The sequence below is a fragment of the Salvia splendens genome, chromosome 14, assembly GCF_004379255.2.
Source record: "Salvia splendens isolate huo1 chromosome 14, SspV2, whole genome shotgun sequence".
Classification (NCBI taxonomy): Eukaryota; Viridiplantae; Streptophyta; class Magnoliopsida; order Lamiales; family Lamiaceae; genus Salvia; species Salvia splendens.
In genome coordinates, this window is record NC_056045.1 from 17,878,341 (window position 1) to 17,895,456 (window position 17,116).

A 17,116-nucleotide genomic window follows, 5' to 3' on the forward strand; every position below is an offset into this window, starting at 1 on the left:
AATTTTAATAAAAATAAATTATTATATAAAATAGTTTTATAGAATGGCCACTGTATTTGCGACTGATCAACCTCTTTGCATCTATGTAAAAAATAATTCAATTAGTAATTGCAGATACGGATGAGAAAGCAACAAAATGTAGATCGCTAAAGAAACTAAATACAAAACCTATAAAATAAAATTGCGGCTGAATTTGATTAATTAGTCTCCTCTGCTCCAACACACCACCATTAATTAGTAACCTAGATCACTTGGACCCTCTGGACTATCCGGCTTCAACCGTGCTACCCGGTCCGAGTGGTCGCTCTGCACTCGGCCATCTCGTACATTGGACCCGGCCTTGGATGCTCCAATCCGTGACTTTCGTAGAACGGTCATAACTCTCTCCATCGGACTCCGATTGAGACGTGCGAGTTACTCATGTGAAACTCATTCAAAGATGAAGACATCAATATGTTGACCTGGCTTGGGTGAGGTAATTTGTGGGCTACCCGGCTACTTGGGGCTCTGTCGCCCCATTGAACACTTCAATGCATGGGTTGCATAATGGTCATAACTCTTTCGAAAAAAAATAGACCGGTAGTCTTTTTAGAAAGTTTGGATGACATCTACTATTTGAATCTAGCTGTAGTTGCAACTTGCTCCTTTATATGACTTTGCACTCTTACTAAAAAAACCTTTCACTTCCACTTCCACTTCCACTTCCACTTCCCCTAATTATTGGTAAAAAAAACAAATAAAACCTTTTTCATTTCTTTATATTGTTAATAAAACACCGCACATGCCAGGGTCTAACCTGTAAATCTGACTTTAAGTGTGTCTGAATATGCATTTTAAGAATGTGTAGGACTAAATATTGTCCCATTTCGAGACTCTCCAATCAAGCTCATTTCGAAAATTTTGTCATCCCCTATCCCACCCGCTGCTCTTACCTAAAATCCAAATTTCTCAAACTTGAAAAAGAAACTTATTCTTATCAAGAACCGACGAAGAATGAAGACAAAGTCCAATTCCGAAGCCAAAAAAATGAGATCTTTATATCCAATCAAAATATTTACATCTTCTCTGCCCAAATATGTTTTGGAAGAATATAGAATCATGAACAAATATACACTCCGTAATCCGTATATTGATATATCCAAACAGTCTCAAATTGAATTAAGATTTAGGATGAATAAAATCTATAGCCATTATCTACCGTGTAATTGAAGCGATTGCGATCTCTTCATCGCCCTATAAATGCTCGAATTCGACGCACACGACAAATCCATCGACACCGATCTCCTCACGCCCCGGACCTCGGCCGCCGCCGCCGGACTCGATCCGCCGCTGCGAGCCGATCCTGGTCCTGACTCGGCTCGGCTCGGATTGCCCGCCGGCGGCGGCACCCGGTCCGGGGCGACGGGGGCGCGGCACACTGGGCAGCTCTTGTGCGACCGCAGCCATGTGTCGATGCAGTCCACGTGGAAGGCGTGGCCGCACTTGGGCAACAGCCGCGCCGCATCCCCGTCGCGGAAGTCGGCTAGGCAGACGGCGCAGTCGCTCCCATCCACCAGGCCGTCCGCGTACGCGAACGACGCCATCGCGTCGATCGCGGACTGGGGCAGCCCGACCGTGCGGATGTACCAGATCGGGTGGTCCACCGCGGCCCGGCCTTGGTTCTCGCCGGCGATACTTGTTCTAGAAGGCTCCGGAGGCGCCTCGCTTCTCCGGCGCCGGTATCGGGCCGCGGTGAGGTACGATAGCACTAGAAATGCGACTCCGAGCACGCAGAGCATCAAAATCAGGAGTGTCGGCACGTGATTTTTGGCCGGATTGTCGCCGGAAAATTGGACCGGCGGCGGCGGTGTTGGTGGTGGGAGGTAGCAATTTTCGGGGCAAACATAGCATAAGTAGCAATCAGTGGTGGAGTATTTTTGGGTGGTGAATTTTCGGTGATGAGAAGAGGCCATCGTCACTAGGAAACAAAAGGGAGATTTGGATTCACATGAAAATGGTTGACGAAATTAATTGATTAGGAAAAGGGGAGAAGGTGGGGGGGTTTAGTTTAGTTTATTGTAGTGTAGTTTAGTTGTGAGGGTTTGAAATTGAATACTCTCTACTAGTTTAATTATGATTAGTTACGTAGAGTGGTGGGACATTGTATCTACTAACTTTCCAAATTCAGTCCCCACCGCTTTGCGTGTGGTTGATTTGGTGATTCGGCTAAAAGTGTTTCTTTTGATTAAATATGGGAGAAGGAGAAATATTAATCACTACTTATTTTGTCACCTTAATTTTGAGTAAGATTGGATTGTCATACTTCAAACCAAAGAAAAGGAAATTATTATTATTAATTAACAAGATATTATTTTTGTAGGAGTGAATCGGTATTGTATATCATACCAAAAATTACTGTATGACAAAATATCATACCAGCTACCCTAACACGACACCCCTATATTTAATACCCTACTGCTAATCTAAGACCATCTTCAATTATACTCCAAAATGAGTTTTTGTGTAGAAATCTTTTCCAACCATATACTAAATTCAAACTCATTTTTGATGTTTTTTGTAAAACAACACTAAATATGGTGTTACTACAAATATTTTGTGAGACAAAAATTCAAAAGTGGTGTAAATTTTGAATTTGGTGTAATTGTTGGAATCAAACTACTTTTTAGTATATCGTATACTCAAAAATAGATTTGAATTTGGTGTAAATGGTTAAAGATGACCTAACTTACTTCTTATTTTGAAATCATCTTTCCAGTCACAGTTCTCTTTCTCTCAATCCCGTTTTAATTCTCAATCCCTATTCTGTTTCTCAATTACTGCTAGTCTTTCTCAATTCCATCTAGTCTATTTCTAAATTCTTAATGATCATCCTCTAAATCTGCACCCAGCGGTGAAGGGAAGGGTACAAGAGACGGGCTGACACCTAACAAGATCTAAAAATGTGGATTTACAAAAAAATTGAAAAATAGATTCAACCGTGTAGAATTAGGGTATGAATATGATTCTATTGATTGATGATAAATATACAGAGATCATATGCTTATATAGGCTACACTATGATACAAGAAAGGTAAACCTAATTTACATTAATGGTGTCCTATCTTTGGTAAATATTCTCCATATCAATTACTCATTATGCTCCTGATTTCTTTCCTACACTCCCCCTCAAGTTAAGTAACCGGGTTTTCGATACTCAACTTGCCTAGTACTTCTCGGAATGACTTCGAGTTCACAGCCTTTGTCAGAATATCCGCCAATTAATCTTCAGATTTTACATATGGCATCTCCACCACCTTAGCTTCAATGTTCTCCTTGATGAAGTGTCTATCTACCTCCTCATGTTTGGTTCGATCGTGTTGAACCGGATTCTCGGATATGCTGATTGTTGCCTTGTTATCACAAAACAACCTACATGGTTGTATAAGTCGCAGATCCAGCTCGGTCATAAGTTTCCTTAGCCACAATATCTTTGTCAATCCACTCTTGATTCCTCGGAATTCTTCCTCTGCACTGGACAGTGCCACCACCTTTTGCTTCTTACTCCTCCATGTCACAAGATTTCCTCTCACGAAGGTAAAATATCCGGCAGTTGATTTTCTGTCATTTGGGTTGCCAGCCCAATCAGCATCAGTGAAACCATGAACTTCCATGTGACCATGTTTCTCAAACATAAGTCCATGTTCGACTGTTCCCTTCAAGTATCGAACTATTCGCAGGACCGCCTCCCAATGCTCCTCTTGAGGTGCATGCATAAACTGGCTTACTACTCCCACTGCATAGGCTATGTCCGGCCTCGTGTGAGATAGATAGATCAGTTTTCCGACTAACCTCTGGTATCTCCTCCTGTCTGTCTGTCTTGCGCATTCCTTCAATTGTAGACCATGGTTTTGGATTATGGGGGTATCTGCTGGCTTGCAATCTATCATCCCAACTTCCGCCAATAGATCTAATATATAGTTCCTCTAACAGATGAAGATTCCCCTTTTTGACCGAAGCACCTCTATTCCCAAAAAGTACTTGAGCAATCCCAAATCCTTCATCTCAAATTCTCTGAACAAGTTCTTTCTCAACTCGCTGATTTCCTCTTCATCATCTCCTGTAATGATCATGTCATCTACATATATAATCAAACATGTGATCTTACCATCTTTCTTTTTTAGGAACAGAGTGTGGTCTGAATTGCTCTGCTTATACCCATATTTCTTCATCACTTCAGTGAACCTTCCAAACCAGGCTTGTGGGGACTGTTTCAAGCTGTAAAGTGTCTTATTCAATTGGCAGACTTCACCGTTCTGGAATTCTTGAGTAAACCTAGGAGAGGGTTCCATGAATACAGGTTTCGGCAATTCACCGTTCACCGTGGAGGAATGCATTGGTCACATCAAACTGATGAAGTAGCCAATCCTTGTTAGCGGCGATGGAAAACAGCACTCTCACAGTGTTAATCTTGGCCACCGGAGAGAATGTTTCAGCATAATCGACGCCATACGTCTGAGTGTATCCCTTCGCCACGAGTCGAGCTTTATATCGTTCTATCGTTTTGTCTAGCCTTCTCTTGATTGTAAACACCCATCTGCATCCAACAGTTCTTGCCCCTTCAGGCAGCTTGTTTTTCACCCACGTGTTATTCTTCATCAAAGCTTTCATTTCGGTGAGCATTGTCTCTTCCAGTGTTTATGCCTCATTGCCTCTTCGGCCGTTTGTGGGATCTCTTCTTCTTCATATAGCGCGGCCGCAAAAGACCTTGTCATTTTAGATAGATTCCCTTGCACGATGTTTTCCACTCCATATCTGCTTTTTCTTCCCCATCTTCTCGGGGGAATATCTCTTTGGCGGTATCTCCCTTGTACTTCGGTGTGAGAGTATATACCGTCCAGTGTCTCCATCAATGCCATTCTCTTCTTCTTGAGGTTCTGTTTCAACTGGGTCAGTGGAAATAGGTATAGAAGACTTTTATGTGTCGGAATTTACCTCGGATATCGTCGGATGAGGTGCTTGAGTTAGTGGTTGAGACGACTCTTGTGGTAAGACCTGCTCGGCGGTAGTGACAACTGGTTCTGTTGGATCCTCAATCGAAGAGCTTGACAATGGCACAACCCAACTTAGATAGTCACTAGTACTACCTGGATCACTCTCCCTGTGGCTACTAAGGTGGGTTTGGTAAAAGAATTCGGTTTCCAAAAAATTGCAGTTCATAGTGGTGATGACCTTTTTGGTTTGGGGATCAAAACATCGATAGCCTTCCTGGTGTAACCCATACCCCACGAAGAGACATTTGGTTGCACATGGGGACAGTTTGGTTCTTTCATGTTTTGGAATATGAACATAGACGGTACACCCAAAGACTTTTGGTGAGAGGTTCGTGTACTCGGGAATTTTGGCAATTTTGGACAAGGTATCAAGGGGTGTTTTCATCCGAAGGATTTTTGTGGGGAGTCGGTTCATGAGGTAGATAGAGGTAGCAACTGCTTCGGGCCAAAAGGATTTCGGAACTTTGGATTCAATCATCAAGGCTTGGGTCATTTCTAAGATTGTTCTATTCTTTCTTTCGGCTACCCCATTTTGTTCGGGTGTATAGGTACAGGAAGTTTGGTGGATGATACCCTTTTCGGTGCAAAATTGGGTCATGGCACTATTCACAAATTCCCTCCCATTATCAGATCGAAGGTTTTAATAGTAGTGTGGAACTGTGTTTGGATAAGTTTGAAAAAGGATGTAAATCTGTCAAATACTTCGGACTTTTGTTTTAGAAAATAAACCCATGTCATCCTAGTGCAGTCGTCAACAAATATCACAAAATATTTAAAACCATTTCCACCCACAATCGGAGTAGGACCCCACACATCAGAATGTACTAAGGAAAACATGGAATTCATTCGAGTATTCGTAGGTTTAAACGACTGTCTATGGCTCTTGGCCAAAACACAAGTTGCACAAGAAAAATCAACAGGAATAGAAAGGTTTGGAAAAAGAAGTTTAAAGTAACCCGAGGAGGGGTGTCCTAGTCTTCGGTGCCAAAGCCAAGTTTCTTGTTTCATGGACCCGTGAGCCAGCATTGCACTACCATGTTGAGCTATCTCGTCCACGTAGTAGAGTCCTTGCTTCTCAGTGCCACCCCCAAGAATCATCCTCGTCTGAATATCCTGCAAGATACAAAAATCAGGATGCATTAGGAGCGTGCAGTTCAATTCCTTGGTGACATGACTAATATACATTAGCCGCTGAGACAAAGTAGGAACATATAGACAATTCTTGAGGCGAAGAGTGGGAGATATCTCAATAGTTCTAGACCCCACAACTGTAATTAGTTTCTCATTGGCAGTTCTAATGTATTATTTATCAACTTCACAACTTAGATTAACAAAATCATTTTTTTCTGGAGTCATAGTGTCGGTTGCCCCACAGTCAAAAATCTATCCCCTCGTATGTATATCGGTCATTTTATCAACATGGAACGCAACGAAAATTTTCTCTAGGGGTGCAAACGGATTTTTAGACACATAATCAAATAAAACTGGGGCTGATTTGCAATTTTTATGACAATGGGGCCTTATATGAGATGTTGACTTGCAGCTGGGGTCAATTTCGAATTTATACGGATCAGGGGGTTCCTTTGTAATTCTACGGGGTGTATTCTGTAATAATCGAAACTTATGTGGTGGAAATTCTAATTTGGGTAAATAACTAGGGTTTGGTATAAAACCAAACGCTTTACCTCCATTTGCGCCGCCACCCCTTCCGTCTGATCCTCTCGTTGCCTCTGCTCGTCCGACGAAATTGCCTGCCCCCCGTATGTTGCCGCCGCCAGGTTAGACCTTCGAGTTCACCGTCGGCCCCTGTCCTCCATTTCATCCATTAATTCCGGTACCGATTTGCTTCAGTACTCCGTCTTCGTTCACTCCGACGGCTAATTTAGCCTGGGATTAGGGTGCTCTCGCCTTCTGCCTCTCTTCCCACCACTCCGGATATCCCAACCTCTTGAAACACGTCTCATACGTGTGTTTCTGCCTGCCACAGTGTGAACACCAGAGTTTTGACGTGTCTTGGCGGTTCCCTGGTCGGCCGGTGGCTGCGGGTCACGGTGGTCTGTGTCGCGGGGATGCGCGTTGGTTCTGGGCCGAGAACCCACTCCCGATTCCCCCAGATGATGTGTCTCCGGCGTAATTGCCGACGGTTTCGGTAGGGGGAGACGACGCCGGTGGTATGATATTCCGTCGAGCCGCCTCCGTCTTCACCCATCCATAGGTCGCCTCGACTGATGGGTAGGGGTCTTCTTTGAGGATCTCTCGCTTGATGGAATCATGCTCCCGATTCAGTCCGGTTAGGAACTTGAACAACCTCTTTTCGTTCGAATGTGTTCGATATTGATTGACGCCCTTATCGCAACAAGTGATGGGCTGTTTCTGGCACCGGTCGATGTTAATCCATAGCCCGTTGATTCTCCGGTAATACGTCTCTAAGTCCAGATCTCCTTGTCTGATTGTGATTGCTTTCTCTTCCAGGTCATATATGAGGTACTTGTCCGCCTTGTTCTCAAACGTTATGGCGAGGCTGTCCCACGGAGCTTTCGTTTTTAGGTGATGAGCAAAGTCGACAATGATTTCATTTTCGATATTATCGACGATCCATGAACACACCACTAGATCGTCTTCCTCCCAGTCGTCATAACCCTTGCTCCCGGGTTCTGGGGGATCGTTTCTGATGTGCGAATAGGCCCCTCGGCCTCCGTCTTGACTTTCATAAGACTCGACCACAATGGGTAGTTCTTTCCATTGGGCTTGAATGCCACGGTGACATTCTTGATGTTCTTCAGTTTCGCCGGTTGTTCTAGATCGTGTTTGACGTCCTCTGTGTCTGACATGTTTTCGATTTTGCAGGGTGGGATACTTTGGTTTGATTTAGGCCGAAGGGTCGAGATTGGTTTGGTCTAGGCCGAAGGGTCGAGATTGGTATATCAGGCTATGATGAAAAATTTCTGAGCCAACGAGCAACTCGAGCCTCCTGCTTTGATGCCATGTAGAATTAGGGTATGAATATGATTCTATTGATTGATGATAAATGTACAGAGATCATAAGCTTATATAGGCTGCACTATGATACAAGAAAGGTAAACCTAATTTACATTAATGGTGTCCTATCTTTGGTAAATATTCTCCATATCAATTACTCATTATGCTCCTGATTTCTTTCCTACAAACCGGATAGCGGTTTCCGGTCTTCAATTCAATAATTTGAGAAAATAACCAATCTTCAGTTCTTGGCTGGTGCATATATTATTTTATGTAATTTTGAGATACAATAATATTGAATATTTTATTTCAAAATTCATCTATTCAACAAGATGGGAACGGGTAATATTAGAAGGTACTCAATTTATCCACAAATAGGAGTTCCATTGGAGTTCGGTGTGGACTTTCAGAAATAATAAAGAAAAATGGGTAGAAAAATAGGGAAATGTGGATCCCACTCTTATATAGGTGTACTCCCTATGTCCATTGTTAAGTGATTCATATTCCTTGTTCGGATGTCTAAGTTAAGTGAGTCATATCATTTTTTGAAATTCTTTCTCTTACTCTTGTCTCCCCACTTTTTCATGTAATACTTTATTCTTTCTACTTAACTAACAAAAGTTCATTTTCTTAAATTTCATGCAAAAAATAAATGCCTCACTTAATGAGGGAGAGCTGGAGTATTAGTTAAATTAGGATGTGAGGGTTAATGGAATGTCGACTTACTTACAATTTATAATAAAAGTGAAGTGAGACTGTTGTTGGCTGACAGACTATAATGGAAAAACGAGACTCCTAATTTCAGAAGGAGAGTATATTTCAATATTTTTAAAAATCGGTTTCCGAATACCCATTTTTTCAGTACCGGATACCCATTTTTTCAGTACCGGATACCTGAGTCAGGTATGCGGGTACTCAAAAAGGAATCGGGTCTGGTATCTTGTATGGGAGTTTGGTATTTTCGGTTTCATATACATGATAATTTTGGATAGGGTATATGTGGGTATCCCAACAAATTATATTACTCTGTTTGACTTGGATTGGACTGATTAAACTGATGCTCAATTTATACAGTGAAGGTCCAACTTCATTAGTCTAGCCTATTACTAAACATAAGACAGAAACCTTATTCCTACACATTCAATATTTTCGAAAATCCCATATGTGGGGATTAGAAAATTTTAGCTCCCTTTCCGGAAGTAAAATACTGTCTCATTTCATGTCGAGTCTTATATTCGATAAGTTTTGCCATCTTTGATATTTTGATAAATCATTAACTTTAAGCGTCGAATTCATTATTTATGATTTAATTTTCTTTACGTAGATTATATGCGTTCTAGTATGCAATTGATTGTTTTTTAGCATGTTAGTTATAAATCTCATAATCAACCAAATAGATTCGTTGTTGAATTCATTTTCATTTGCTAGTCTTTCGCTGCAAGCTGCTCCAACAATTGGAGACACATATATGTTTTTGGACGGAAGGAGTAATATTTCGTTGCATGTTCGTCGTACAAGGAGTCTTGGGGGTCCCACGGAACCCCTAAGTTTTATAACTTTAGCAAGATGTATAGTATATATGTTCACAAAAATTATATATAGGTCTGTTAGTGCAAGTGGCTGACACTTCAGCCTTCCAGTGGAGATCAGCCGATTTCGACTCCACCAAAGACTCTAATTTGTGCACTGCTATGTTTCCCATTGACATAGTTTTTACTTTGTCCACACTTCCCATTTTTTTAAATAGACAAGCTATTAATTTTAAACTACACACTTTGCAATAAAAAAATACTCCTAATAGTTATTATTATTATTATTATTATTATTATTATTATTATTATTATTATTATTATTATTATTATTATTATTATTATTATTACTCCCTCCGTTCCTAAAATTTTGTCACATTTCATTTTCTGCACTCATTTTAGAAAAATGATAATAAATAGCTAAAGTAGATAGAGAGTAAAGTAAGAGAGATAATAATGTAGATAAGACTCGCATCTACGTTATTCTCTCTCTTACTTTATCATCATTTATTATCATTTTTTAAAACGAGTACAGAAAATGAAATATGACAAAATTTCAAGGACGGATGGAGTATTATTATTATTATAATTCAAAATAAGTCATTTAAATTATTATTATTATTATTCAGAACAAATGTATCATATATGATCCATAGTACTAGTTTATATTATACGTATCCATAATAATGTTGGCTCCTTCAATGTCGACACTACTTTTAGCGACAATAATCTTATGTATCTCCAGTTATTGTCATCACCCTTTTTATTACTATCATTCACTATAATCTATACATCTCACAACTTCACTCATGCCATAAGTACTTATACTTGGCGGTGGATCTAGGACTTGATTTTAGGATGCGACATTTACTTTGATATAGAGAAAATTCCATTGCTTAGTTTTCTTTCGTTTTGTTAGTTGTGAATATATTAATACAAATATAATATTAATACAATATACTCCCTCCGTCCGCCATTAGGAGTATTATTCCTTGGCCGCACGAGTTTTAAGAAATGTTAAGTGAGTGAAAAAGAGTTAATGGAATAGGGGTCCCAAGTGGGACCCTATTACATTTATGGTAAAAGTGAACCAAGACTCCTATTTGCGGACAGACTAAAATAGAAAAACGGGACTCATATTCGCGGACGGAGAGAGTATAAAATGCCTACAAACTAATTCTTTTTTTGAAAATAAAAAACTAAGTAAACAATCGATATTATTATACTTAGAAATATACATAAACATAGATATCTACAGTTTAATATAATTCCAAAATATAAAGGAGATTAATGATTAAAGAAAAAAACGTAGCAACTAGGGAGTGAACTCACGCTTGAAGGAAGGCAAGAGGCGCCTTCTACCGCTGCGCCACTGAAGCTTTATTTACTGATATGGTACAATATATAATACAAAACCGTATTTTTGGGATACAATTGTACCACCCTGTACTACACTGGATCGGCAGTGCTTGTACTGAGGTATATAAAAAAATATTGTGCAACCAGGGGCGGATCTACTAGGAGGGGATAAGAGGCATTTGCCCCTCCTCAATATATTTCATGTAGTATTATTTCATGGAGTAATTTTTAATTTTTTTTATTTCCTTTATAAATGTCTCACCTCAAACTTTTAAAATTTCTTATTAGATATATTTTTACCCCGTCAAATTGAAATCCTGATTCCGCTCCTGTGTGCAACTGTTAATAAGTAATTGGACACCCCCATATAGAGTTGAAATCCTGCATCGGCCATTGATTCTAGACTCTTAGCATCCGGCTTGCAGGGAGAGACATCGTTCAAGCCTCAATTTAATGTGTTCTTACATAGCGGTAGATGATGTAGCGTATAGACGGGTTTAATTCCTCCTCCATGCCTCCATGCAATTTTCTCTTCTTTATTCAATTTTGTAGTTTTATCACACTATTTATTTCAATTACTTAACTCTTTTTGTTCTCAATTTTGAAGTTTTATCATTCTATTTATTTTATATACTTTTTATTATATATATTAGGTTGTTTTTATATTAATAGATTTTCGGTAGGTTTTTATGTTATTTTACTGTCTCATTATTTTTTTGTTACTTTTTTCTAAATATTTTGTCTCATTTATATTTTTGATGTATTTATATGAATTTAGATTTTCAATTTTTTAATTATTAGATAGTATGTACTTTTTTTTTACTTTTAATTAATATTTTAATACTACTTTGGTATGAATTTGGAAATTCAATTTGTTGTCGTATTATCTCTTTCAGATATTAGATAGTTTACACTTTTTATTCTTTTGTTTTGTGGTTATATTATACTCCTTCTGTTGTAAAGGAGATGACTCATTTCTTAAGTGCCATAAGATTTTATAATTTTATTTTGTGTGTTAAGTATAAAGCATAAGGTAAGAGTAAAATACAAATAAAGATGTTTCTATTTTTAATAATTAGTCATTTTAGTTGGGACAAACTAAAAAGGGAAATGAGGTCATCTTTATTGGAACGAACGAAGGGAATAGTTATTTAACTGTGCTATGATATAAGTGTTGTTTTATGGTGTAGCATGTTAATATATGTGAATTTAAAATTAAACATTTTTTTCCAATATACTAATCCTATTTAAAATATTATTTTATACCTAATGTGTCATGTATTTATTTACAAAATTCACACATTATATTTGAAAGTCTAGATCCTTCGCTGGTGAAGTGGTGAAGCGGCATGGAGTAAGGCACTCTATTAATCAGATTTTTCACTGGATTCACATTCCTTTTTATTAATCAGATTTTTCACTTGAGAGTTTGAGTTTCTCTATCGATTTTCTCTAAGTTCCTATTCCCTCGGATTCCCAAATCTTCAATTAATTATTGTACATGTTCTATACCTATGTAAAAATTTAATGAGTCGACTTAATTAATTTTATTATATTGCATACCCATCACATATTACCTAAGCAAATAAAGTGTTACATATATAAAAGGGACAGGCTGTATTACACATAAAAATTATTGATAGTGCCGTAAAATGTGCAGCAAAATATCCTAATAAATTGATTGCAAGTCCACTTTTATATTGATCACCTCTTGGCTGTTGTCAAACCAAAAAGGAGTATTGTTTCGTGGTTATACTTTGGAAACCGAAAATTAAAAGCTTAGCTCATCGGTAAAATTATGCGGATTGAGTTATTATCGGATTAATCTGTTAATAATTCAAGCCAAACCCGAACTCGACTTATTAAACACGGGCGGATCTAGAAATCTAAACTCAAGGGATCTATAAATAAAAAATATTACAAATAATTATTACTAAGAAGCAACGGATCGATAGTTGTTAAGCACAGACGAATTCAGAAATTTAAATTCAAGGAATCCATACATTAGAAATAATAATTGTCAAAAATATAACATGAGTATAATTTAAGTGGCACAATCTTTTACTGCGAATGACAGTTGAATCTTACGAACTTAAAATCAATATCTTGAAAATGACTTAAAAAATCTTTTCAATAATAGCAAATATTTCTCATTAGAAGTTGGCAAACCTATGGACATGCGTTAAACCTAGGAAATGGTTCCAGCTGCGGACTGAAGGGGTGGACTCATCGAAGAAATCGCATGCTACTCATGTGCATCGCACGCGGCACGTGTATGTGTCTATTCGGGGCGGACGCAGAAATAAATAACGATAAGGGCAGAAACTTTTAAATTTTGTTTCAAAGTATATTTTTGGCTATTTTAGAATATTTATCGGGGTTTTTACATAATAATTTGTGTTACACTTGGATAGATTTAAAAAATTTACAAAAGAAAAAAGGTTTGAAAATAAATTTATTAAGGGCTTTAGCCCCAGCCTTATTATACATGTGTCCGCCCCTTTATTTGCTACCTGATGGAGTATAAAAGGGAATTTTGAGCAAGAAGGAAACGATGGATTACTCTCCTTAGTTATCTTACTAGTTTGAACTTTTACTATCATAGTGCTCTAATATTTATTCAAGTTGCTATCTTTTTTATGTAAACTGGATCTACCTTTCGTACTTCGTGGTTTGATGGTTAAGATGTTCATTTCTTTGTACGAGTTGGTTGTATTTATGGCTTTTCGCATGTTTGTAGGTGAAGAATAAAGTGTTGTTGCCTTTATTTCTTCAAGCATAAGTCGTTAAGATTAGGGAAAATAGTGTTCGGTTTTATGTTTTGGGTTCCTGTGGTATTGCTTAGTCAAGTGATAAACACGGAATTTATGCGCACGTTCTTAATTTCTTTCTTGTGTGATTTATCTCCGTATATGTATTTAATTCTAGAACTTACTCCTAGTTTGCCTAAGTCTACATAATGTTTTAGTTGATAAAAGAGCACATTACACTATCTTTCTTAGCTACTTTTATATACAAAATTATAACCTTACTCAAAAATTTCTCCTACCTAGCTAGCCACTTTGAGCCCTTAAGGCATTTTCTTTGGAAGCTAAAATAATGGAGATAACTCTTGGGTTTATTTATATTTTATGTAAAAGAGTTGAAGAGATAGGTAGAAAAATAGTGAAAAGTAGTGAGCTTAATTGTAAAATTGCATAGTTGAGGAAAATCAGAAAAAAAAAATCAAGTGAGCAGGAAAAGAAAGAAGATGTGCAAAAGAAAAGAAAAAAAGGAAAAGAGAAAAAAAATATGAAAGAAAATAAAATATCAAGGAAATCGGGAAAAGTGAGAAGTAACTAGACAAAGTCTAGAGTTTTGTCAAGGAGTTAATTTGAGACTTAAGTAGAAGTAGATGTTAGTTCATTCTTTACTTTGGGAATGTAGTCATTTTTTAGATAAACATTTTTTATCTATCAATGAGCCTATATTATAGAAAAAATAAAGATTTTTCAAAATTTGATGCTTAATCACAACAAGCAAATGAGAGATTATATTTTGGAGTAATCCTATGGTAAACATTGCATGCATGATGCATGATTTGAGAATTTATATATATATAGTGAGTGATAAACACACTTCGAAACACTTCTAAGTGCATTTTTCAATATGTCAACGAGGTTATAATGAAAGTGCACTACTAATTTTACTTTATTTGATTTGTATTTCATTATGCTTAATTTATCCATCCATATTTTGAGACAACAGTGAAGTCTAGTCCCTGGTCTGTGTTTAGCTATATCCAATAGTTAACCAACTAATTAATGTATTGAATGTTAATAAGTTAAGGTATTCTTAAATTACTTGAATCTTTTGATTAACTATTGATTTCATCCGTTGAGCTTAACAATTGTTGGGGGCAACAATCTTTCTTTACACTTGTTCAATCTTTGTTTTACACTTTTTTTAGTTACTTTAAATTATTAGTTGGGGCAACAATCTTTCAGTGTACTTGTTTAATCTTTGTTTTAAACTTCTTTTAATTGCTTTAAATTATTAGTTTAAAACAGTCTTGATTAAAATCAAAAAGTGAATTTATATGTTTTTAGTACATTTCTTTTCAAGTTAAACAGTTCAACGTTAAGTAGCACAATTGCTCCTTTGTTCTTGCAATTTTGTTAGTATAATATTTGGATTGATAAATTAAACATTAATGAATACACGACATAGATTAATGAATACACGACATAGAATCCAATACCTATTAACTAAGTCGAATTTGTTGCACATGAGAATAAATCATTCAAACATACATTTGATAGAGATTTTAACTAAATGCATATTTTAAATATTTTACAAATTTCAAATTATGATTTGGATCATTAGAAAATGTTAACAGATTACAAAATAATAGCAACAAAAAATGTCAATACAGTGTCAATGGTTGATGTTGTATTGACATTGAATTGACACTGTGTTGACATTTTTTGTTGCTACTCCCTCCGTTCCCTCATAGTTGAGGCAAAAATTTTCGGCACGGAATTTAAGAGATGAATATTAAGTATGTTAAATAAATAGAAAAATGGCTCAATTATAAGGGAACAGAGGGATTACTATTTTGTTAACTATTAACATTTTCTAATTGTTCAGATCATAGTTTGAAGTTTGTACCATATATAGAGTTTGCGTTTTATCACTTCCTTGTATGTATGTATGTATGTATGTATGTATGTATGTATGTATGTATGTATGTATGATATGAAATGGGGTTAGTGATAAAATTAGGCCTAGGGAATTATACCGAAATACCAGAATACCGGACTTACCATACCGAAAAAATACTGAAAATACCAATTTTTCGGTATACCGTAGTTTTCGGTACGGTATCATACCATAACGAAAGAATCGGTACGGTAACGGTATTAGATTTCCTATACCGCAGTATATCGTGGTATACCGAATCTTCGGTATACCGGTATATACCGGCATACCGAATCTTCGATATATACCGACGCTTCGGTATACCGATATACCGATTGATTATTATATATTTAAACACATAGTATATATAATATTTATGTTATATTTATACTAAAATTTAAAAATATAATTCTCTATTATACAAAAATAAAAATTAAATTGTTTTTTTTGCATATTTTGGGCATAATATATTTTTTCGGTATAACAGGTATAACCGGTATGTCGTACCGCAGTTCGGTTTACCGCAAAAGTACGGTATACAGAAATGCGGTATGGTATACCGAAAATACGGTATGGTAACGGTATCAAAAACTACCTTACCGAATTTTATAGTATACCGGAATTCGGTATACCGAAAATTCGGTACGGTATCGGTATGGTGTTTTGTCATACCGTAACTTTCTGTACGGTATACGCTATGACACTCACAGTACAGTATACCGTACTGAACCACCCCTAGATAAAATGTAAACACTATATATTGTACAAATTTCAAATTATGATTTGGACCGTTAGAAAATGTCAACTGATGAGAACATAGTGTCAACCGTTTAACACTGTATTTACATTTTTTGTTGCTATTATTTTATCATCTGTTAATATTTCTAAGGGTCCAAACTATAGTCTAAAATTTGTATAATATTTAGAGTTTGCATTTGATTTCATCCCGTACGTATTGATAACATTAATTATAAGACGTGCCTGGATACAATAATGGAACATGATGGTTATGGGTTGCCCTAAAGGTGCAAGAGGAGGATAACGAGAATAGACTTAAATAATCGACCTCTTCAATGATTATGAAAATGCCTTAAACTTATAAAATTGTCAGCCAATGATACATCTTGCGTTTACATCGCATGTGAAAAATATTATAAAGAAATTAGGCAACTTGAGATATTAGGCAACCTTTAACTAATCAAATATTCTTACATGTGTATGACTTATAAGTTTCTTCATCCAATCTTATGTCAAACTCATTAGTCATACATGAATTTTAATCTAATTACCACGTGATCTTTTTTTATACTATCAGATAAAATATGGAATGTGAGGAAAAGTCTTGTTTTAGATGATTTGATCGGATCTTCAGCCCTAACACTAATAAACATATCAGAGAATAGTAATTACTCACTCTATTCCACAGCAGTGGAGTTATATTGTCATTGTAGTACGTTCCTTAGTAGTCGAGTCATTTCTCTTTTTAGTAATAGTTAATTATTTAACAATTGATTACCATCCTAAGCCAAATCTCATAAT

General features: G+C 36.8%; 1 protein-coding gene across 1 annotated transcript; it reads right to left on the bottom strand.

Moving 5' to 3' along the window:
* Positions 1–1,010: 1,010 nt before the first annotated feature.
* Positions 1,011–2,063, bottom strand: LOC121764606 (E3 ubiquitin-protein ligase RING1-like). The gene has a single exon (XM_042160617.1). The coding sequence runs from the start codon at positions 1,950–1,952 to the stop codon at positions 1,191–1,193; it is 762 nt and encodes a 253-aa protein (XP_042016551.1). The 5' UTR covers positions 1,953–2,063; the 3' UTR covers positions 1,011–1,190.
* Positions 2,064–17,116: the final 15,053 nt, after the last annotated feature.

Coding starts and splice junctions, on each gene's coding strand:
- LOC121764606 (XM_042160617.1), bottom strand. CDS start 1,952: ATGGCCTCTTCTCATCACCGAAAATTCACCACCCAAAAATACTCCACC.